At 40.2% G+C, this 24,978-nt stretch overlaps 1 protein-coding gene across 1 annotated transcript in view; it reads left to right on the top strand.

Moving 5' to 3' along the window:
* SPG11 (SPG11 vesicle trafficking associated, spatacsin) overlaps positions 1-24,978 on the top strand; it is a 101,502-nt gene that overhangs the window by 10,476 nt on the left and 66,048 nt on the right. Inside the window, exons 5-11 of the mRNA XM_056134056.1 lie at positions 9,733-9,870; positions 10,260-10,705; positions 13,062-13,207; positions 16,292-16,424; positions 21,308-21,463; positions 22,137-22,312; positions 24,297-24,473. Coding sequence (XP_055990031.1) covers positions 9,733-9,870; positions 10,260-10,705; positions 13,062-13,207; positions 16,292-16,424; positions 21,308-21,463; positions 22,137-22,312; positions 24,297-24,473 — 1,372 coding nt within the window. The remainder of the gene's footprint in view (positions 1-9,732; positions 9,871-10,259; positions 10,706-13,061; positions 13,208-16,291; positions 16,425-21,307; positions 21,464-22,136; positions 22,313-24,296; positions 24,474-24,978) is intronic.

The following is a 24,978-nucleotide window of genomic DNA, read 5'->3' as shown; positions in this document are numbered from 1 at the left end:
ACAATTCCAAGTATTAGTGAGGATACAAAGCTACTGGAACTCCCCTATATTGCTGATGAGAAAAAAATGTTGCCAATTTTATATAAAGGTAAATATATTCTTACCATATCCTATTCTCTTCCTAAGCATTTTCCCAGGGCAAAAGAAAGCTTATATTAATTAAAAATAAAGCTTTGATAATTGCCAAAAATTGGGAATTACTTAATTATTCATCAGGAGATGGAAAGCCAAACAAATTACTAGATTGTAGAGTTTGTGCCTTGTATGCATGAGATCCAGGGTTCAGTCTCTCATACTACCAAACAGATAAACAAAACCAAAAAAATCCCCACAAATGTTTTTGAGGTTTTTTTGTTTTGTTTTGTTTTTACTTTTTTTTTTGGCTTTTTTTGGTCATATCCAGCAATGCTAGGGGTTACTCCTGTCTCCGCACTCAGGAATTACTCCTGGCAGTGCCTGGGGGACCATATATAAGATGCTGGGGATTGAATCCAGGTCAGCCATATGCAAGGCAAATGCTGTACTATCACTCTGACTCCATTGTTAGTGTTCTGTCCAACAGAACAATGACAAACTATTACTACCCAACAAAAAGCATAGTCTTAAAAATATTCAGAGTAAAAGGAACCCAACACAGATTGGCATGAAATGTATGATTTTATTTTATGTGCAGTTCTCCAACAGACAAGTCATCAGTCTTTGTGACGAAGCAAATCAGTAGTTGTCTAGGATTAGGGTTTGGCTTTAAAATGTACACAAGGTAAACATATTGGAATGATAGAAGTGTTTTTTGTACATTTGATGTTTTTAATATTAACATGGGTATGTATATTAATGCATTATACTGGATTTGTGAGATTACATGTAAATTATACTGCAGTAATGGTCCTTTGATGCATACCATTCTCTGACTTTACTATACCCTTCTCCCTTAAATTCAAGACATTCCTTTTCCAATAAATTTACCACAGCATTTCATTTGGCAAAAAAAAAAAAGAAGTAATGCTATTTCCCCTTTTATTTATTAAGTGGAGCCTGTGTTCGGGTGTTGGATATAATAGTGATATAATAGCTTGAGCAAAACCTCTCTCATCTCATTGCCAGATATTTGATGACACAATTCTAATAAAAGACCCACTTATAAACCACATTTTCTCAAATACTAGTACAGGACAGGCCAAACAACTTTGGTAAATCAGAAATAGCAAATCCAAATTTTAAAAATAACAAAAACCAAATCTCAAACACAGCTACAATTTTTTGCAGGAATATTTGTACTCTATAGTACTGGTTAATGTAAATTTTGGCGTACCCCTCTGTATATGAGGCATCAGATCTGTTCTGCAAATGATCAAAGATTTTATTCACAATTAAATATCACAATTAAAGATCTTGTGACACAGAGTAAGCAGCAAAAAAAGGCTGTTCCACAAGGCTTATCTAATTAACCTTTTGGAACTAAGTGTCTCTGTTTCCCTTAGTTTATGCTTATACACAAGTTTGTATCAAATTAGAGTTTCATTGCATTCTGCATTCTGGTCCCAACACTCTTAAGTGTGATATACTCTGCAGTCATGTAACTTGAGATGATACATTTTTAGCTGATAACTTTTCATATTCTTCTTATATACATATTTTTTCCAGAAATGTTTTGTATTCCTAAAAGAAAGTACTCTTTAGCTTTCTTTAAATGTATTTTATTTTACCTGTTATCTTTCTCTATTCATGGTCCAGTGAGATTGTTACTATTTAATAAGGTGTGCAAGTGACCACTAACTAATTGTCCTCCAAGCACCACCAGAAGTAAGCCCTGGGCACTACCTGGTGTGGTCCCATAAAACAACTGGAGAAGTAGTACAGAGGTAAGGCACTTGCCTCGCATGAAGCTAACATGGGTCAGTACTACCCTAGCACCCTATAGAATACCCTGAGCTTGCCAGGACTAATCCTTGAGCATAGAGCCCAGAGTAAGCCCTGAGTCCTTTGTGTAGCCTCTCCTCCCAAAAAATTCACCAAATTTTATTTTGGGAGGTTTTGTGGCACACCTGGCAGTATTCTGAACTTACTCCTGGTGATATTTGGAGCACAATATGTGGTGCTGGGATCAAACTGGGTTGACTGCATGCAAGGTAAATGCCTTGCCCCTTGTACATTTTCTCTGGCCTGAAAAATTTTAACCTATGTATGTCTATTATTTAACTGAAATAGTAATCATTTTTAAAAGTTCTTGACTCTTAAAACATTTATAACGTATTCGTATTTATCCACCTCTTGCACCACTAGAGTTTAAGAGAAATAGGATTTATCTAGTATTAAAATTGCTCATGATATGACTTGGAGTCCTGGCTGTGTTGAAAATCACTTTTCTCTGAAAGGACTTTTAGGGTTGTTGTTGTTATTTTTTTTCCTGTCACATCCAGTGGTGCTCTGGATTTACTTGTGGCTCTAAGCTTAGGGTTGCTCCCAGCAGGGATAGGGGAAACAAATGATTGGGTTTCCCCTAGGTGCTGGGGATTGAATTCTCGTAGCATGTGCAAGGCAAGCACTCTACTCATTATACTACCTCTCCAATCCCTAGAAATTGTTTTAGACCAACTCTCTCCAGCTAAGGATTTCCTGTTGTGTTTCCCTTAAATAACCCAAATGTGTGGCTGCCCATAAAACTGAGTGCTTATTTATGTTGCTTTTTGGTTTAGATATTCTAGTTCTGAGTTTATAATGTTTGAGCAGAGTGTGTCTGTATATGAACGTGCACTATACATGCAGCAGCATATTCTTTGCAGCTTAATCACTTCACTTAATCACTTAACTTCCCATTAGTCGGCGATTTGCTCGAGCGGGCGCCAGTAACGTCTCCATTTGTCCCTATCGCGTGCTAGTGTAGCCCAATGGCATCTGTTCGCTCCGGGAACATGAAGGACCTCAAACCGATCGTTCATGATCTTCACGAAGAAGTTTGACCATCTGGTAGGTGGGCGGCCACGTGGTCTTTTGACATCCCATGGAATCCAGTCGGTAACAGCTCTAGTCCAGCGGTTGTCTTTAAATCTCATTACGTGACCAGCCCATCTGGTTTTCAACACCTTGGCAAATGAGACAGCGTCCCTGATTCTTGATCGTCGATGGATGTCAGAACTCTGGATTCTTTCTCTCATTTGAGTGAAACGTGATATTCCAAGCATAGCTCTTTCTATTCTTCTTTGGGAGACCTGAATAGTGTTCTCATCTTGTTTGCGTAGGGCCCAGGTCTCTGAGGCTTATGTTAATGCAGGAAGAACAGTGGAATCAAAGAGATGTGCCCGGAGCCGGAGGTTCTTCGTCCTCTTAGCTATTTCTTCGACGTTCTTGAAGGCATTCCAAGCCACTCTCTTCCTCCTGCGCAGCTCGGGTGCCAGGTCATTTGTCATGTTGACCTCTCGACCTAGGTACACATAGCTGTTGCATTCGGAGATGGTCGTTCCATTGAGAGCGAATGGGGCGTCAGGAAAGAGGCTGCTTCTCATAAACATTGTCTTCGTAAGATTCAGCTGTAGTCCTACCTTTTCACACTCACGGTCAAAATCGGCCAGCATTTGTGCTGCTTGGCTGATGTTTGGTGTTATTAAAACAATGTCATCAGCAAAGCGGAGGTGGTGTAGTTGCCGACCATCTATCTTCACTCCCATCCCTTCCCATTCCAGTCGTCGCATGATGTTCTCGAGGGTGGCACTGAAGAGTTTCGGTGAAATGGTATCACCCTGCCGCACTCCTCTCTTGACATCAACGATCACTTCTTTGTAGAATGGTGAGATCCTGGTAGTGAATCCGCAATAGAGCTCACGGAGGATCCTGATGTATTGGGCTTGAATGCCCTGATTGGCTAGGGCTTCATTGACCGCTTCCGTCTCAACAGAATCAAAGGCCTTCTTTAAATCAATGAACGTTAAGCAGAGCGGCATCTTGAACTCCCGAGAAACCTCAATGAGCTTGGTTATTGTGTGGATATGGTCGATGGTGCTGAATCCTTTGCGGAACCCTGCTTGCTCGCATGGTTGTCCTTCATCTAGTGTTCTGCCAATCCTATTTAGGATGACTCGAGTGAACAACTTGTAGATGACAGACAATAGGCAGATCGGGCGATAGTTGCCAATGTCATGGATTTCTCCCTTCTTGAACAGTAGTACAGTCCTGCTGGTTTTCCATTGGGACGGAACCTTGCATTCAGACAGGTAGCGAGTGAAGAGCCGAGCCAGTGTATTGATGAGTACTGACGGCAGGTTCTTCAGGTGTTCAAGTCTGACCTTGTCTGGGCCGGGTGCTGTTTGTTTCTTTACCGATGAAATGGCGTGTCGGATTTCGAAAGGGAGAACGTTGGGAAACGACATATCCGTCCTGTGGAATTTGGTATGTCGGCAAGTGGACATGGCTATCGAAGAGATTTGAGTAGAAGTCATGGATAATCTTCTCCATTGCCGTTTTGGAGGATGTGATGGATCCATCAGGACGTCGGAGGGCAGTCATCTTGGTTTTGTAGTTGGCGAAGGACAGGCGGGTGTTATGAATACTTTTCCCGGCTTCTGCCGCATCTACCAGTACTTCTGCTCTTCTCTCTTTGAGGTCTTCCTTGATCGCATCTCTGCACTGCTTTGTGAGCTTGGACGTTAGCTTGCGGTTGCCTGAGGCATGCGCCAAACCACACTGGCGAATTAGCTCAAGAGTTTTCGAAGATAGGCTATTTTTTGTGGCTATCTCTCTCTTGGCGTTCCTCACACATTCATGGAGGTGCTGAACCAGTCGATCGTATTCCTCGTCAATGTTGTCAACAATGGCATCTTCCCATGTTGCCGCAATAGTACCAAAGAGTTCCCAGTTGGTGGTCATTCTGGGAGTTCTCTTTTTGAACTTTGCAGCCCTTTCTCCCTGCTCTGTGAAGTAGAATTTTGCACGAAGGAGATGGTGGTCCGATCCCGTTCGAAATTTTGGGACAACAGCGACATCAGTCAGGCAAAACCGTCGATTGAATATGATGTGGTCTATTTCGTTGTGGAATCGTCCACCCGGAGACTCCCATGTCCATCGTTTAGATTCTGCCTTCTGGAACTGTGAGTTACCATGAATGGTCTTGGTCGACATGATGAACTCAGACAGTCTCTCACCCTGTTCGTTCCATTCTAGGCCATGGGTCCCGATGTGAAGTTCTTCAGCTGATCTTCTCGGTCCTATCTTGGCATTAAAATCACCCACAATGATCTTGTAGAAGGTGTGATCTTCTTTATAGAACTTCTCTAGCTCCATGTAGAATTTCTCGTTTTCTCTTTCATCATAATGAGATGTTGGTGCGTAGACAACGAAGATAGAAACTGCAGGCAGTGAGCCACATCTATTCTAATGTAAACGTCCGATTCGGGTTGTTAGGCATTCGAATGAATCAATGCTCTTGGCCAAGTTTGTGTTGACAAGGACACCGACGCCTCCGACACCTCTTTTATGATGTCGTACTTGATCATTCGCGCTTGTACCATCTGGACATCTTGTACCATTTGGACACTACTCCCACTACCCAGCAGTCGCCAAACTCCAGGACGCTTTCCGGACCCGCGTGGCAGCTGCGGCCGAGACCCACGCATGACTGAAGACCCACAGAACAAGATAAGCGGAACTCTCTGAGACCTTGGACTCCAGGCTCGGCGGACCTAGGGACAGAGCTTCTCTGCTTGCTCCCACCAACCACAGGTGACAAAGGGAGTCTTTGCAGCTTGATTTTCTAAAAGTAGGTTAGTCCATATTTTAGTACTTTGAATATTCCTAAAACCATTAGGATTTTTGACCCTATCATATAAATGAAATAAAGCCTTGAGTAACTGGGAATGTACTCAGATGGCCTTATTGTTTGGGTCACAAAGCTGGATATTCATCTTTGCAAACCTATGAGAACTTAACTTCCGTCCGTCCATCCCTCCCTCCCTCCCTCTCTCCCTCTCTCCCTCCTTCCCTCCCTCTCTCCTTCCCTCCCTTCTTCTCTCTCTCTCTCTCTCTCTCTCTCCTTCCCTCCCTCCCTCTTTCTCTCTTCCCCTCTTCCTGGAGTGGTGGTCACACCCAGAAATGATCCTCAACATACCACTGTGATTTTTTTTTTCATTTTATTTTTATTTTCCAACAAATTGAGTGTGGTGGGGTAAGGCAGATTAAAGAGAGTATGTTGATGATAAGATTCACAATCACTTTTCCTATTTGTTTATTAATAGGTTTTTTTAATGACTAAAACATACCTGGTGTGTATAGTTACCTCCTAATCGTCTACATTGGAAAGGCAATTTGCAGGAGAGAGGCCTAATATGCTATCCTGATTCTTGAGTGTAGGGTTTTAAATTCTTGAATGTTTGAGCAATACTTAATACTCTGGGAGAGGACTGGAGAGATAGTGGACAGTGGACAAGGCTCTTGCCTTGTTTGCCTTTTGGATCAGGCACTGCCTGGAGTAATTGCTGAGTGGAGAGCCAGGAGTTAACCACTGGGTGTGGCCCCCAAAACCAAAGCCAACCACATACACACTCTCCAGAATTTTGATTTTTCTTTTTTGACCTTCAGTGTCAATAATTAAGCCCAGAGCCTCACAAGTACAAGAAAAGGTTCTTGCCTTTTTGGGGGGCTGAGGCTATACCCGACAACGTAGCTCTTCTTGAACCACAGTTTAGCTCAGCAGTTTAGCATTTAATTGTATAGTTTGTATTACTGGATTTTTCCAATATGAATTTTTTGAGAATAAGCCCCTTAAGAATCTAAATTCATAGTTCTTTTAATTTATTGTCAATGTCTTTTTATTATAGTTTGCTTTAACTATTTACTCCCATTGCCATGCCTTGTACTTTGTCATTAATTAAAACTGTTCTTTTTCCAAATCACTATTCTATACATTTCACTGTGACAACGTCACATACTTTCCACCTTGCTGACTCAAGAACATTCACCTGTCATCTGAACTCATTTGAATTTCCAGTCAGTTGATCTTCTCTGTTCTCTGTTTTTCATACTATTTACACTTTCTCTTTTCAGATCTATCATAGTCACTTGCTTGCTTGTACCCAAGCATCTTACTTTTGCCCTATGGACAATAAAATAAAACTAAAAAAACAAAACCCAAACCAAAATTTTCTGCCTTTTCAATGCTTGTATCCTAGCAATTGAACCTGCTTTTAAGTTTATATTCATCATTGTCAGGTGTTCTTAATATTGTCAAGAAATGTTGCACTCTTTTTTATGTACCCATTCTTTACAGACAATTTGTATTTTGCTTTTGGGGCGTTGGGGCCACACCTGAGAGTGCTCAGGGGCCACTCCTGACTTTTTGTGCTCAGGAGTCACACTGATAGTGGTCAGGGGACCATATGCTGTGCTGGGGATCAAACCGGGATCTATGACATGCAGGCAAGTGCCTTAACCCCATATTGTCTCAAAGGTCTGTGTAAACAGTGATTTTTAAACTCTGTTCACTTCTTTACCCCCAACTCTTGCTTCCTATTTTATGAAGGAAGCAGAACCCATCTAATGGGAGCTCCCTCTACTTCTCACATTTAAATTACAAACCCACTTTCCTGCATCCATCTTCTTTGTCTACCTCCTATGAAGGAGTAATCTCTTGGTGTGTTCTGGATCTCCTTCTCAGGAACCCTTTTCCATTTTATCTTTTCTGTATCTCTTACCTTGTTTTTTGTTTTTGGGTCATGCCCTGCAAGTGCTCAGGGTTTATTCCCAATTGGACTTAAAGATCACTTCTGATGGAGCTCATGGAATTGTATGAAGTGCTAAGAATTAAACCTGGGTCAGCTAGCCACATGTGAGACAAAAACTCTACCTACTGTAGTATCAAGCCCAGTCTCCAGCCTCTTATAAGTATTAGATCCATATTCAGTTAATTACCATGACCTAGCTCTTCTAGCTCCTAAATATTTCTTGTGTCTGTCCACCTTCCTTAGCTGTGGTGTCAATACTCAAGCTCAATGGCCTGTTCTTTTGAATAATCTTAATAGCCTGTTTGGCCACCTCATGTCTGTTCTGGCTCCCTCTGGCCCATCTTGTATAGAGCAAGAGCGGAGTGACAGTACAGTGGGGAAGGTGCTTGTCTTGCTTGTGTCTATCTGGGTTTAATCTCTGGTATCTCCAAGCCCACCAGGAGTGATTCCTGAGAGCAGAGCCAGGAGTAATTCCTGAGCATTGCTGGGTGTGATATTCCCAAACAAAACAAAAAACAAAACTATCCTGTATAGAGCAGCCAGAGTGAGTTATACCTTACCAGGGCATGGGGACAGATTCTGTTGACTTATTTATTTATTTATTTTGCTTTTTGGGTCACACCCAGCAATGCTCAGGGGTTCCTCCTGGCTTTGCACTCAGGAATTACTCCTGGCAGTGCTTGGGGAACCATATGGATTGCTGGGGATTGAACCCGGATTGGCCGCGTGCAAGGTAAACGTCCTACCCGCTGTGCTATCTGTTGACATTTTTATTGCTGGACGAATTATTTTCAGGCATCTTTCCTCATTGTCACCTTGTTTCCTCTGCCTTTTTTTTTTTTAAATTGTTTTCTTGACAAGTGTAAGTCAGCATATTACTTTCAAATTGTTGAAAAGTTTAATAGTTATCAATTTAACTCTTTGGGGGACGGGCTTAAGTGCATCTCTTTTCCCCTAGCCCTTTTACTAATTTGTTCACATTCTGATTATAATTGTTTTCTGCTTAAACCTTAACTTAGCTTGTTTAACATTCCCCTAAGAAAAAGACCTGCACCATTCTTTCCGCATTTGTCTCCAGCTTCATCTCATATCACCTTGCTTCTTGTTCACTATTCCTTTGCCACCCTAGCCTCCTTCGTGTTTCTCAAACGTGACAGATGTCTTTCTGTATATATTATTACTTGCACCAAGACATATTTTGCTTTCTTGTTTTTCCAGTGTCTGGAAGAACTGTTCTTGTTCTCTACCTAAATTTTGTGGTGCTAGTATAATGTATGCTTAAAAATCTGGGCTAGGCCAGGGATGTGGCTCAGTAGTAGAATGCTTTGCATGTGTGAGGTTCTGGATTCCATTCCCAGAACCAAATCAAAACAAAAAACTTGGGTGTTTTTTTCACTTTATTCTGGTTCAAATTCAGCTTTACTGTTTTTTTTTTTTTTTACCTTAGTTTATTGTAACTATAATATGGGAGTGTGTGTGTGTGTGTGTGTGTGTGTGTGTGTAACTTCATAAGTTATTGTAGGTTTAAATTGCTTGAGCGGGCCCAGTAACATCTCCATTGGAGACTTTGTTGTTACTGTGTTTGGCATATCGAATACATCACGGTAGCTTTCCAGGCTCTGCTGTGCGGGTGAGATGCTCTCGGTAGCTTGCTGGGCTCTCCAAGAGGGGCGGAGGAATCGAACTCAGGTTGGCCATGTTGGCTTCGTGCAATGCAAATGCCCTACTGTTGTGCTATCGCTCCAGCCCAGGTTTAAATAATATAAATATATTTTTCTTTTGGAGGAAGGGAGGGGCCACATCCATTGATACTCAGGGCTTATTCCTAACTGCGTCAGGAATCACTTGAGGTTATTTTATCACTCTGCCATAAACATTGGAAATAGCAAGTCTTGTTCAGAGAAACACATTGTCCAAACTGTATTTCTTTTCTGTCACTTCCCACCCTGATGTATGTAAGTATAGTCATAACAGATTGGGAGTGATCATTCATTTTTACCATGGCTAACATTTTAAAATGTAGGCAACACCCAGGACACCTTCTGTATGAAAGAACTCTAGAAGACCTTCCTGTTGAAGGACCAAAGGGCATTGATGAAGATGATCCTGCTAACTCCTACTACAACATGAAACTGACAAAATTCTCCTTCCAAGTTGATAGGTATAGAAACTTTCTTTTGGATTTACTTATTTTCATTATTTTTTTGTCATATTGATTCTCTACTATTTTACTTAAGGTCTTTTACAGAGGAAAATTTTTTTGTTTGGGAAGATAAGGGTTAGGGCCCACCCTGACTATGCTCAGGGCATATTCCTGGCTCTTTGCTCAGAGGACACTCCTGGAAGTGCTCAGGAGATCGTATGTGGTGCCAGATATGGAATTGGGGGTTGGTAATATAATTCACTACTACTGTAGTACAGGTTGTACTCCTGTACTATCTCACCAGCCCCTGCTTTTGTTTTTTAAAGAAATCTTTGCCTTGGTTTAGTGTTTTACTTAATGCCTTTCACCTAAAGGTAAGTTCTACTCTATTTTTCTACTCTATCCAGGTCTTGGAAAGCCCAGCTGTCATCGTTGGATGAAAGAGTAAAAAACTCTAAACTGGAGATTTCCCACTGTGCTCCTTGGTTCCAAGGTTTATTGCGTTCGGATTCCCCGGAATCTGTTACTCATAGCACCAGTATGCCGCTCTGGGACTTCATATTACAAGACATAATGTACAATCCATGTAATTTTCCACAGAAAGATCATGACAAGAATGGTGATCCAGGAAAATCATGGAAGATAATGCACATTAGTGAGAAGGATCCTATCAAGCTTAAATGTTTGTCTGTGACAAGGTTCACTGCTCTCTTTACTTGGTCAGTGGAAGGGACTGGCTGCACCATTGTCCTTTGGGATTTGGAGACCCAGGCCATGCAGCATTTTTCCTATCACAAAATGTGTATTCCTGTAGACAGTAGTGGAGACCAGCAACTATGCTTTGTTTTGACAGGTGAGTATATGAGTATATCTTGTTAAGATCAGGTTGAAATTCATTGTTAAGGAGTGTGTGTGTGTGTGTGTGTGTGTGTGTGTGTGTGTGTGTGTGTATTTTCTTTCTCTGGCCGTGCTTTCTGGAGGTACTGCTGCTCTGGTAGCATTAGTGTCTACTCTTACCTCCCAGGTGATAATCATTTTTTATTTTTTATTTTTTTAGATTTTTATTAGTCCAGGCGATAATCTTTTATGGACAAAATTAGGTGTAAGCCCTAGTAATGTCACCTATGTTCAATTTAGTAATGTCATTTCTGTCCACTTAGATTGCATTATAGCAGTTAATATTAATCATTCAGGGAGTTTTCATTTGACTTCAGTTTGTACAAGCCAAAACTGGCTACAGCTGGATGGAGGCATGTATAAACCATAGATTATGCTGCTGAGGTTTTTAAACCATAACAGGGTTTTCTGTATTTTCAGCTGTGAGCACAAAATATAAGGACCTGACACCACACCTGTATTTTTTGCATAAATTCATGGGTTGAAGTGAAATTTTATTTTTCTTAGATTGGCCATCTTTCTGATTCAGTTTTCCTGTACTACTTATGGCAGCTGCTTAGCTGCCATTAAAAATTTGGTTTAATATTTTAGAAATGCATTCATTCATTTATGTCGTAACTGTAGCACTGTCCTCCTGTTGTTCATAGATTTGCTCAAGTGAGCACCAGTAACAGCTCCATTGTGAAACTCGTTGTTACTGTTTTTGGCATATCGAATACACCATGGGGAGCTTGCCAGGCTCTGCCGTGGGGGCGGAATACTCTCGGTAGCTTGCTGGGCTCTCTGAGAGGGGTTATGTCATAACTATCTGCAAAATTGTTGAATGTTGTCATTGAACTAATCATGTGTCTCCTTTTTAATCACAAAATCACAAATCATCCTGTTAATTGTCGATTGCCTCGAGCAGGCCCCAGTAACGTCTCCTTCATCCTAGCCCTGAGATTATATTCAAGGCTCTTTAGGAGAATGAGACCCATCATTGTTACTGGTATTTGGCATATTGGGTCACGGGGAGTTTGCCAGACTCTGCCATGTGGGCAGGCTACATTCGGTAGCCTGCCAGTTTGTCCAGAGTAGGAATGAGATAATAAGATGTCATAATAGGATGACTCCTTTTTAATACCTTTTAATACTAAGCTTTAATTGTTTTACTTTTACAAACCAGAAAGATGACTTTTAAAATAAAAGTTTCCTAGGTATTGATTATGATTTTGTCAAGTAGAAAAAGATGGTTCAGTTTAATTTCATAAGATGCAATGTTCTCATGAGAATGGCTTGTGGTTTTAAAAAGAAAAAACTTGGCTGAATAAATAGCAGTACTCCTACATTAAAAAACAACAACAACTTTCGGTAGATGGGAGACTAGCCCATGTGGTAGAGCATGTTCTTGGTATGTGCAAGACACTTGAGTTACCCCCCTACACTGCATAGCCCCAAGCATTGAAGACCTAAATATTTCATATATAGACCTAAAAATATTAGAAGAAACAACATTTTTAGGTCATTGAAAAATCTTGAGTTAGCACTGTAATAAATATGTAGTTACAATCATATATTTGTAACTATAGCCAGTCAATGGGCTGGAGCGATAGCACAACGGTAGGGCGTTTGCCTTGCATGCAGCCAACATAGCCAACCCGAGTTTGATTCCTCCGCCCCTCTCGGAGAGCCCGGCAAGCTACCGAGAGTATCTCGCCCGCACGGCAGAGCCTGGCAAGCTACCCGTGATATATTCGATATGCCAAACACAGTAACAACAAAGTCTCCAATGGAGACGTTACTGGGCCCGCTTGAACAAATCGATGAACAACGGGAGGACAGTGACAGTGACAACCAATCAATATATTTGTAATTAGAAGTTAATTTCTAATTACCTTGAGTAATTAAAACCTAATTCCTGGGGCCAGAATCCGGTAGAGCGTTTGTCTTGCATGCCACTGACCTGAGTTCAAACCCCTGGCGTCCCATATTGTCCCCCAAGCATTATCAGGAATAATTCCTGAGTGCAGGGCCAGGAGTAACCCCTGAGCATTGCTGGTTGCACCCAAAAAGAAAAAAAAACAAACACAACCCCCTAATTCCTGCCAAACCCTAGTACCTAAATCCTAATCATTTATTTTTAGGTGACATCCAGTGGTGGTCAGCGGCTATTCCAGCTGGTTGCTTGGAAATTGCTCCTGGACATGCTATGGGGTATATATGGTGTCAGAGATCAGGGTCTCCCACATGCAAAGCATGTGCTCCAGTACATTGAATACTTCTTCAGGCCCACAATCCCAATAATTTCTAAAGCTGTTTTATTTTTCCCTTAGAAAATGGACTCTCTCTGATTTTGTTTGGTTTGACTCAAGAGGAGTTTTTAAATAGACTAATGATCCATGGAAATGCCAGCACTGTGGATTCGCTCTGCCATCTCAATGGTTGGGGGAGGTGCTCAATCCCCATACATGCATTAGAGGTAACAATTATTGTCTGTAGAATTTTGTTTTTTTGCTACATACTTGACTGAAAATTTGGGAGAATTACATTCCCCTTCTCCACCCCCCCCCCCCCAAAAGAAAACCCTTTAATTTTTACCTATTCATTTGCTTAGCTCTGACCATTTTGTTACTCTAATTCTGTGTAACAGTTGAACTTTTTGGACTTAAAAGGTACACATTTTATAAGTGATATACATTTTTAGGGGCTGTGTCTCTGTTGTATAGTACTTATCTTGCATGTTTGAGATCAATCCCTGACACAAAGATAAACAATAAATGGAGGAAGCAATAAACTGAGACTAAATGAAGTATAAGTGGGGTCAGATAGATATACAAAGGGTCGGATGCTTGCCTTGCATGCATCTGACCCAGGTTTGATTCCTGGCATCCCTTTTGAGTCCCTGAGCCTATCATTAGTGATCTCTAACCACAGGGCCAGGTGTAAGCTCTGAGAATCCCCGGGTGTGACCCCCAAACCAAAGTAAATCAATAAAAAAATAAAGTGGAAGCAAGATAGGGAAAGCTTGATTGGTGTCTTCTTTTTTTTAATTTGAAGCGTAGTGATTTACAATACTGTTAAAGATAGGGTTTCATTCAACACCACACTCTTCACCAGTGTCAGTTTCCCTCCACCATTGTCTCAAGTCATCTTTATTTTTTTTAAAAATATATTACAGTTTTCTAATTCAGCTGTAAAAGAAACAACCTGAATTTATTATAGCATTTTGTGCTTACTGTGTAAGCCAGTGCTTTGAATTGGAGGACAGCAGATAGGGCTCTTTCCTTGTACATGACTGATGGGTTCAGTCTTCATTCCAAGTGGTCCTCTGAGCCCTCTAAGAGTGATTCCTAAGTGCAGAACCAGGAGGAACCTTTGATTAATTCTGTTTTCTACTCCACATGTAGCACTGTTGTTCATCGATTTGCTCGAGCAGGCACCAGTAACATCTCCATTGTGAGACTTGTTGTTACTGTTTTTGACATATTTGAATATGTCACGGGGAGCTTGCCAGGCTCTGTTGTGCGGGTGGGAAACTCTCAGTAGCTTGCCAGGCTCTCCGAGGGGGGCGGAGAAATCGAACCCAGATTGGCCCTCTACAAGACAAATGCCCTACCCACTGTGCTATCACTGTACCTGCTGTGCTATTGCTCCAGGCCATATGTAATTTCTGCAAATCTCTCACCTGAATTTGCCTGGGCCCAGTGTTCTGTTGACATTCAAAACTTTGGACCTTTTGTTCCACAAGCAGCATCATTATACCTGAAGGATTTATTAGAAATGTAAATTAGCAATTTTTACCCTAGGCCTTATAAATCAGAACTCAACAGGCCAAAGTTTAACAAGCTCTGCAGTGATTCTTCAGGTTTTGGATAGCATACTTTTTCTGTTAGGGGCCAAATAGTGAATATTTTAAGCTTTGACACAAGGATCCAATTAGTAAATATGGGCCACTGTGTTTTCAGTTGTAACTAATCTCATTTGCCTTTATAACTAAGGATACTGTATATGGATGAATGATTGTGTTTGTATTCCCATAACACTTTACAAAAACATGTAAGGACTTTATTTGGTTGATGGACTTCAGGTTTTTAATTGAAGCTATAAATCAACTAAGATTTGCAGAAAACTTTCAGGCATCAGTTGCTTGAAGTGCCTTTAATATTGTTACTTTTTTGGTTTGTCTTCTTTATTTTGTGCTTCCAGAATGAATTCTGGTACATGCAAAGACTCTGTCACTAAGCTACTACACTCCAGGCCTCTGTACTGTTATTTTTCCTCTCTCCCTCGCAGGCAGCTGTGCTCCCTGCTCTCCCACTTTGTGTTGGGGAATTTTTTTTTTTTTTTGCTTTTTGGGTCACACCCGGCGATGCATAGGGGTTACTCCTGGCTCTGAACTCATAAATTACTCCTGGTGGTGCTCAGGGGACCATATGGGATGCTGGAAATTGAACCCGGGTCGGCCGCGTGCAAGGCAAACGCCCTACCCGCTGTACTATTGCTCCAGCCTCCATACTGTTATTTTTCTAGATTTGTTTTTAATCTTTTGAAGATTTTTATAACTTTCTTTAAACTGAGTATTTATTCAACTGAATATTTACTTATTTTTTAAAATAACTAGAATTTATTATTTAAAAAATTTATTTTAGGCACCGTAATTTAAGATAGGTTTTTTTTTTTAATTAGTGAGACACCATGAGGTACAGTTGTAGACTTACAAATTTTTGTGCTTGGGTTTTAATTATACAATGATCAAATACCCATCCCTCCACCAGTGCCCATTTCCCACCACCATGGACCCCAGTATCCCTCCCATCTCCCTTTCCCCCCTCCCACCCTGCCTCTGTGGCAGGGCATTCCCTTTTGTTCTCTCCCTCCTATTGGGTGTTGTGGTTTGCAAAAGAGGCAATGGGTGGCAATCATGTTTGGTCTATAGTCTACTTTCAGCATGCTTCTCTCATCCTGGAAGGATCCTCCTAACACCTTTTATTTGGTGCTTCCTTCTCTTAAGATAGGGTTTTATACTCAGTGTTTCAATACCACACCCTCTACCAAAGTGTTCCTCCCCTCAACCACTCCTTCACCCTTCACCCATCATTCCTTCATCCATCTCTCCCCACTGTCTTCCATCATGGTAAACTTAGTTCCACAGACAGGCCCTCAGGATCCTTTGTCCTTGGCCATTTATTATCATGAAAGGGAATCACCAGGACCCCTTATTCAACTGATTATTTAAAGATATGAACACATACTTATATAAATCTGATTTTTAGTCTGCTTTTCAATTAACTTTGTGTCATGCTGCTTTAAAATTTTAATTGGATGGGTATAGATTTACAAAATGATAGAACTGGAGCTCAGAGGGTTTTTAAATCTAACTTTCTACTGAAGCAGAGATTGATGTTCAGAAATGTTATGGAGACTTAGTCTGGATTACATAATCATTATCAGAATCCTCACTGTAACTCAGGTACTCCTGCAAGATAAATATAGATTTATCTTGCTTAGTTTCAATATATAAAAAATCTTATTTTTATTTTCCTCTATCTTTCTCCTGTTTCAGGCTGGAATAGAAAATCGTCAACTGGACACAGTAGATTTCTTTTTGAAGAGCAAGGAAAATCTTTTAAATCCATCTTCAAAATCTTCTGTACTTGACCAGTTTAATCACTTTCCATCCCACCTATATTTAAGAAGTAAGTAGAATAAAGATGTTTTTATTTACATATCACTATCTTTTTTGGGGGCTGGAGTGATAGCACAGCAGTAGGGCGTTTGTCTTGCGCACAGCCAGCCCGGCCGAGCTGGGTTCGATTCCTCCGCCCCTCTTTTAGAGCCCGGCAACCTACCGAGAGTATCTTGCCTTCACGACAAAGCCTGGCAAGCTATTTGTGACGTATTCAATATTGCCAAAACACAGTAACAACAAGTCTCAAAATGGAGACATTACTGGGCCCTCTCAAGCAAATCAGTGAACAACGGGAGGACAGTGACAGTGATCTTTTTAAAATCATTTTCAGATTGTTTTCTGATTACTTTCTTATTTACCAAAATTCAGTTATGATTTTTCTTTTTACATTTTATTAGGTACTGTGATTTATAATAGTGCTACTGATAATTGCATGAATACATTGTTTTAGCACCATGCCTACATACCTATACCAGTTTCCCTATACCAGTATCCCAAAAGTTCTTCCCATCTACTTCTCTTTCCTGCCTTTTGCCACTTGTTGCTCCCTCAATGTGTATCATCATATCCCACATATTAGAGAAATTCTTCTGTACCTATTTCTCCTGACTGACTGACTGACATCACGATACCCTCTGGTTCCATCCATGTAGCTGGCAAATTGCATAATTCCATCCTTTCTTATAGTTTCATAGTATTCTATTAATGTAAATGTATAACAGCTTCTAATTCACTTATTTTTAATTGGATAGTTTGGTTATTTTCATAATTTGATTTTTGTTTGCATATTATTAGTACTAAGGAATATAGGTTTTCATATATTCTTTCAAGTCAATGTTTTTGTGTTTTGGGGTGGATGCCAAGAAGTGGTGGATATGGCTCATGTGGAAATTCTTTTCTATTTTGAGAAATCTCTCTATTGCTATTTTTTTTTTTTTTACTTTTTTGGGTCATACCTGGCAATGCACAGGGGTTACTCCTGGCTTTGCACTCAGGAATTACTCCTGGAAGTGCTCAGGGGACCATATGGGATGCTGGGGATCAAACCTGGGTCGGCCATGTGCAAGGCAAACACCCTACCCACTGTACTATTGCTCCATCCCTTCTCTATTGCTTTTGATAGAGGTTGACATTTCCACCAACGGTGGATGAAGGTTCTTTACTCACCTTATGCCCAATAGTACTGGTTATTTTGATTTTTTGTTTTAATTTTGGACCATACACAGCAGTGCTCAGGGCTTACTCCTTGTTCTTTGTTCAGGGATCATTCCTGGTGGGGCCTTGGAGAACCATATATGATGCTGAAGATCAAACCTGGGTCTGTCGCATGCAAGGCAAATGACCAAACTGCTGTGCTGTCTCTCCAGACCCTCTTTTGAATTTTTGATATAGGCCATTCTCACTGCTGTGGGAATCTTGTTGTTTTGACTTAACGTTTCCCTAATACCAAGTGATGACCAGCATTTTTTCATATGCCTACTAACCATCCATGTGTCTTCATGAGATTTTTCTTTTTTTAAATATTACATAGTTTCATCCATAGGAACAGCTAAATAGAAAAGAGGGGTTTATTGGCAAGAAAACAACTTAAGATGAAAATTTACTTAGCTAACATAAGACTGTAGAATAAGCTACTACAAGTGGAAGTGAGTGGTCTGGTTACATGCCAAATAGAGTTAGGGTGATACAACAGTGTATACATATTTAATAATTTTTCAGGAAAACACTTGCGTGTTTATGTGGGAGAACAGTGAGTATGCACAGTTGAGAAATGTACAATAGACACATTGTATGTACAGAAAATGGCAGAGAGGGGCTAGGGAGGTGGCTCAGAGGCCTGAGTTCATGCTCTGGAGGCAGGAGTGGTCTTCAGCACCACATGGTTCCCTGAGCACGGCCAGCTGGTGACCCCTAAAAGGGTTTGGAGGAGATGCTCGAACCTAAATCCTACTGGGTCAGAGCTGTGGGGTAGTAAAAGAATTTACCAAGATAGTGAGTTGGCTTAGGCAGAGCAAAGTCAGTTTGTTGAAAGAGTGTACTGGTCAGACTGACACAGCAAAGGCCTCCAAAGAGAGAAAGATCCATGTAGCATTTTTAGGGGACACTTTTTAATAGCATATTTTTGGGCTGCTTTAGGTAGGAAACTTCTGCTTTTTATACACTAGTCCTGGGAGGGGGTGAACAGGAGACATGTACCCAATTTTGGGGAGGAAATAAATTGTATATAGAATACTTTAAATCAGTCACATAAAAAAGATAATTTTGGATCAAATATGAGATGTTCTGAGCCAGTCATATAGAGATAGTAAAATGTGCATAAATAACTTAAGTTTATCTTGGGAAGGGAATCATGTGGCCAATTCTAGGAATTTGGGTGTCAGAAGTATAGAATGAATATTTGCTGCACCAAATTGATAAAGCAGGAGTGCCTAGGCTAGTTCTAGGAACTGTGGGGTAGAACGGAGCAGTGGTGGGGCCTCTGGATTCTGCTGGGCACAACTGATTATCTTAGCAAGAAGGGTCTCAGTGTGTCAGGCCTTTGAAATTGGGATGTAAGCAGGGCATCTTTTTAGGGAGTTCAAAATGGTTTCACCTTATTTATTTTTTGAGTATAAAATTCACTTATAAGCAATTATTGGAAGAAGCTTTCAGATGTGAAATTTCTTTTTTATTCTCTAATTTTAAAAAGAATTGGCTTGAGTTCTTAGAAAAAGATCTAGTTTGTGATAGTTAAGTGGGCCTTCATCTTGCATGGACTTTAATCACATTTTTTGCTTGGTGTCCTGTGACTTGACTTAATTCCCATCACTGCTCTGACCTTTAGTGTGGGGCTGGGAACTGGAAATAAGAACTGTGGGAATAAGGGCTAGAGCAATAGTACAGCCAGTAAGGCATTTGCCTTGCAAGTGGCCAACTTGGGTTTGATTCCCAGCATCCATATGGTCCCCCAAGCACCACCAGGAGTAATTCCTGAGTGCAGAGCCAGGAGTAACCCCTGAGCATTGCTAGATGTGACAGGGAAAGAAAAAAAAAATGGGAATAGCTTTGCCACTGGAGAAAACACTTGTTTCTCATTCTTACTTAAAGATGCAATCTTAAAGGTGAGATCAGCGCTTTTTACTGGTAATGGGTTTTGGGCCACACCTGGCTTACTCCTGGATTTGTACTAAGGGATTATACCTGCAAGTGCCTTGCCTCCTGTACTGTCTCTCTGGCCCCATGGGGCCAGTACTTTTTATGAGAGTAAAACAACTATCTCATTAAGATATGCGGCTGGCAAATAGAATTCAAGAACCCACATTTCTTGCAGCACTTCCACATTTTAGAGAGTAGTTTTGGAATCAGACTTAAATTAAAATTTTTACTCTGCCTTATACTTTCCATATTAGCTTGGGCAAGTGTTTACCCTCTCTGAACAGCAGTTTTCTTGTCTCTGGAAAAAGGGAGTCTTCTAATAACTAACTTTCAGTTGTTAAAAGATGAGTGAGATAGCGGCTGGGAGATAGTACAATGGATAGGATACTTGCCTTGCACATGAATGGCCATGCTTTGATCCCTGATACCCTGTATGGTTCCCCAAGCCTACCAGGAATATTTACTGAATGCAGACAGGAGTAAGCCCTGAGCACTGCTGGGTGTGGCCCCAGAACAAAACAAAAAGATAAGTGAGATAGTATTTTATGAAATACCAGGTACAACAATGGAGATACTGTAGGTCATCAGAAAAAAAATGATAGCTGCTAGTAATATCAGTAAATATACTGGTATTATAAACTAAATAATCACTTGAAGATAATAAGATTCATAAAAGGTTTGTGAGTTTTCTTAAACAAAAGCTTGTTTTCAATTAAGGATTTGTTTAAAAATATTGCAAACCGGGTAAGGAGAGAGAGTTCAGCAGGTAGAGTATTTCTCTTGCAGAATCACTGGCAATCACTGGCACCCTATAAAGTTCTCTGTGCACCACCAGGAGTAATACCTGAGTATTAAGCCAAGAGTAACCCCTGAGCTGAGTGTGTACCTTTCCCCTCCCCCCAGAAAAAGTGCAAACAGTACTTTTGGAAGTTAGTTATTGGAGTATTCATTTTTTTAAATTTTATTTTTTATAAAGTTGTTCACAATAATTTATTACTTTCAATATTTCAACACCAATCCCACCACCATTACAGCTTCCCACCACCATTGTTTCAAATTTTCCCACCACCATTCAAGCCTGCCTCACACTGCAGATGCTCGATAATTTATTTTACATTGCTTATTATGAATAGCATGAGAAGTCAGTCCTGGAATTCTAAAATTTTAAATAATTGGGGTCTGGACACATTTCTGCAGCAAGTTGATCAGTTCTAAGATTCATTTGTGAGTCTCTGGATGGATCATGGACATTAATGCACTTAAATGGCACCCGAAGGCAGTTCATGGGCATGATAGCCAGAACCCGAAAGGGGCGTGGAAATTGGAAGGAACAACCCGTCCCCGATCCCTTGAGGCCTGGAATTTGCAGTCACTGGTCCCACGTACCTTGGTTTTTCATTGTGTTCTGGAGGTTTGTGGTCCCTGGAATTATAGAGGGCAGAAGGAAGGACATCGCCTGCTCCTGTCTGAGGCACCCCAATGAAATTGGCCTAGCACAAGATCTGGAACATGTCTGGGCGAGCTTCTTGATTTATTGGAGTATTTTTTTTTTCTTTATGGGTCACCTGGTGATGCACAGGGTTACTCCTGGCTCTGCACTCAGGAATTACCCCTAGCGGTGCTCAGGGGACCATCTGGGATGCTGGGAATCAAACCTGGGTTGGCTGCGTGCAAGGCAAACACCCTACCCATTGTGCTATTGCTCCAGCCCCTATTGGGGTATTCTTTATATTAACTTCTTTGCTTCTTTCTCAGATGTTGAAGAGTTGACCCCAGCATTGGATTTACTGTGCTCATCAATTAGAGAAAGTGATTCTGAAACCCAGAGCAAACACTTTTCAGAACAATTGCTTAATCTTACACTGTCTTTTCTTAATAAACAAATAAGAGAACTTTTTGTTCATAATAAAGGTAAGAATAGCATCAAAGAAGGAGGCAACTGTGGTTCCTGTCTCAAGACAGAGATATAAAAGTGGCCCTAATGCTTGAGAAAATTTAAGGCAGTGTAGTACCCTTTGCTAGAATTCAGCAAAATCTTTGTGACTGAGTGAGTGAACTGGGATCTGGTACTAAGAAAGTTGACAGAAAGATCTGGGCAGAAAGTTTGAAGTTCACAACTAATCAATATGAAGAAAGAGCAAATGGTTATTTTTGGGAATGCAGAGGGCCTACCCAGCGGCTACTCCTAGCACTGTGCTTGTGGGTCTATTCTGTAAATACTTGGGATTTACCCAAGAAAATGATTATTTTAAAATCACAGAGCTAACCGAAAATAATATAAATCAGAAAAACCTTGAAGATTATCACTTGGACCAAGGAGAGAGTTCAAAGGGCCAGTGTCCATGTTTTGCATGTGGATCCCTGGATTCAGTCTCTTGAACTGCATGGTTGCTGGAGTGCCACTAGGTCCTTGGAATTTAAGACCTAAAATACTATCTCCAAAAAAAAATTAATAAAATATTTTCTCTTGGAACTTAAAAACACTGAGATTGAACTTTGGCGTATATAGAATTCTTTGTATCAGCTGATGATTTTTCTCATTCCCTACACACATACTAAATAGACACACTAATGTTTTCCATAGAGTTAGATGAACAGCTACAGAAAGGAGTGGACATTCTATCCAAATACATTAATGAACTTCGGACCTTTATGATAAAGTTTCCTTGGAAGCTAACAGATGCTATAAATGAATATGATATAAAAGAAGATGTCTTGACAGTAAAGGAGAGCAGTATGTGGGAGAAACTCAGCACTGAGGTAAATATGAAAACAGTTTAAAAACAAATTAGAGGCCCTAACTAGTAGAAACTGAATTTAGAAACTGCATACTTACGATTCAGAATTTTTGACCGGGGTGTTATGATTTTAGAGTCTGCAATTTCTGCACGATTTCTTATTCTTATCTATAGCTTCATTTTATTCAGGACAGTAGACTTCCTCTAAATGGCAGGTTTGCTTATTTGAATCCATTGACAAGCATCTAACCACAAGCCATCTCAAGTTCAATACTTTCCCCAGTGACTATGGCCTGGCACTTTGGACTTAAGCATTTTTGCCTGATTTTTCATTTTAAATATTTAAATTAAAGCTTAGGAAGTTACAGTAAAGGTAAAGGTAAAGGCCCTCCCGTTGATCGTCGATTTGCTCGAGCGGGCCCAGTAACGTCTCCATTGGAGACTTTGGTGTTACTGTGTCTGGCATATCGAATACTCTCGGTAGCTTGCCAGGCTCTCCGAGAGGGGCGGAGGAATCGAACTCGGGTCGGCCATGTTGGCCACTTGTAAGGCGAACGCCCTACCCGCTGTGCTATCGCTCCAGCCCCTTATGGAGCGATAGCACAGGAAGTTACAGTAGTATCAAAATTTATTATATTAATACATAAATGCTCTACCACCACCAAAGTGTCCCAACCCTCCAGCATTGTCGGTAAGTTTTAGTCTGGTCACCTTCCTCCGTAACCCTCCTTTTTTTTTTTATAGTTAACAGTAATGCAATCAAGATACACTTCTGTCATTGTGACTAAGGATTAGAAGAAGGCTTACACCCACATGGGAAGTGTTGGCATTCAAAAAGACAAAGGTCAAAAGAACTGGACCCACATGATCAGACTCATTAGGGCATGGAAGTGATAAAGTTGAGATGATTCACAGGACAGCTGGTTTTTAGCTTTTGTTTTCTCTGTAGGTTACATTGTCTTAGATGAAAGGTATAGACTCTCCAAAAACATGCACATGGATATATATATGTATACCAATACATGGTTTATCACATTGCCAAGTGTGGTTTATAGGCCTTCCTAAAGCCCCAGCTTAAGAATGCTTCCTTCCTGTTCTCTCATGGGCTGATTTTTTTGTTTGTTTGTTTTTTCATTTATTGAGGTAATGGGATTTACCATACTATTAATGATAGTGTCATACATACATCATTCCAAAACCACACCCACCAGAATACCCTTGTGTTTAAGTGTTTAGTCCTTTCATTTGGATTTTTATAGTTGCCTTTCCAGGTCCTCATCATCTTGAGTTTGAATTCTTTTCAGTCCATTTTCTACATTATCTTCTGAACATTAATCCTAAAATATGTATCTAATTATATCACCTTTTTTAAGATCGTTTAGTGGCTCTGCGTAAGTTTCAGGATCTGTCTCACATACACAAGCCCTCAGTGATGGACCTTCTGCTTTTTATTTAAGTCTTATCTGCTACTCTAGCTTTTTCTCCAGTTTTATTGAATAATTTGGGGGTCCCTGAAGACTCAATGTTTTTTCTTGCCTCTGCACATTAATATTCCCTTTTTGAGAAGGAGTCCTGTTTTCATGATATACGTACTCATCTAAATATATTTACACACACACAAAACGCTTGTCTTTAAAACTGTTGTTTCATCAGTCATCTGCTCCAAATCCTTTTCTTTATTGTCATGCTTCTCATTTAGATGCTCCTCTTCTGGACCCTTCTCTACAGCACTTCTTGGTTTTCTGTGTCCTTGCTCTTGTCATATAATCTTACAAACAGTACTTTGTATGTCTTTCACTAGTCTGAAAGTTCCTAAAGAATGGGGCTTGTGCAGTACTCAAATCTAATAATGTTGTCACCTTTATATCCCCTGTGCAATAGCCCAAGTCTAATAGTTTTTAATAAAAGTCACTTAGTAAGTGCTAAAAATATATTTGAGGCTCAGTTGATGATAATAAAAAAACAATAAAAGAAAACTTAGACAAGTGTTATTTTTTTTTACTTAGGAAGTTATTGCCAATGCCATTTTAAACAATAAAATACCAGAGGCACAAACATTCTTCCGGATTAGAAACCATTCTGCTCAAAAACTTGAGGAACTGATTAGAATAGGCCTAGATTTGGTCTTTGACAATTTAAAGAACAGCAATATAAAGGAAGCCTCTGAACTTTTGAAGAATATGGTGAGTCTAATTAAACTTAAAATTCTCAATGGAAGAAGATTATTGTGTATTTATTACAATTTATTTGGTGCAGAATTTATTTAAATTCATAGTTGGGTCACAAACCAAATTTTCTGTCCCTTTTATTGGAAATAATAGTAAAACTGAGAAATGTTCTTTGGTAGTGGGAACTATATTGAAGATTTTTTTAAATTAGAATGTCTGTAATGTATAGTCTAGAATTAGTGTTAGAATTAGCACTTTGTTAGGTGACAGTATTTCTCATAGAAAGCTTCACATACAGTGAGAGCAATACTACATTGGGTATAGTACATGCCTTGCATACTGCCAACCCGGATTCGATCCCTGGCATCCTATATGGTCCCCCAAGGCCCACTAGGAATTATTCCTGAGTGCAGAGCCAGGAGTAACCACTGAGTATTGGCAGGTGTGTTCTCAAATCCAAAAAAAAAAAAAAAAACCCAAAAACTTCACATGAACAGGATTTTCTTTATTGAGAAAAATC

This window comes from Sorex fumeus, unplaced genomic scaffold, assembly GCF_029834395.1.
Source record: "Sorex fumeus unplaced genomic scaffold, SorFum_2.1 ptg000098l, whole genome shotgun sequence".
NCBI classification, from domain to species: domain Eukaryota; kingdom Metazoa; phylum Chordata; class Mammalia; order Eulipotyphla; family Soricidae; genus Sorex; species Sorex fumeus.
The sequence above is the reverse complement of the archived record's forward strand: the minus strand, read 5'-3'. Positions and strand labels throughout refer to the sequence as shown.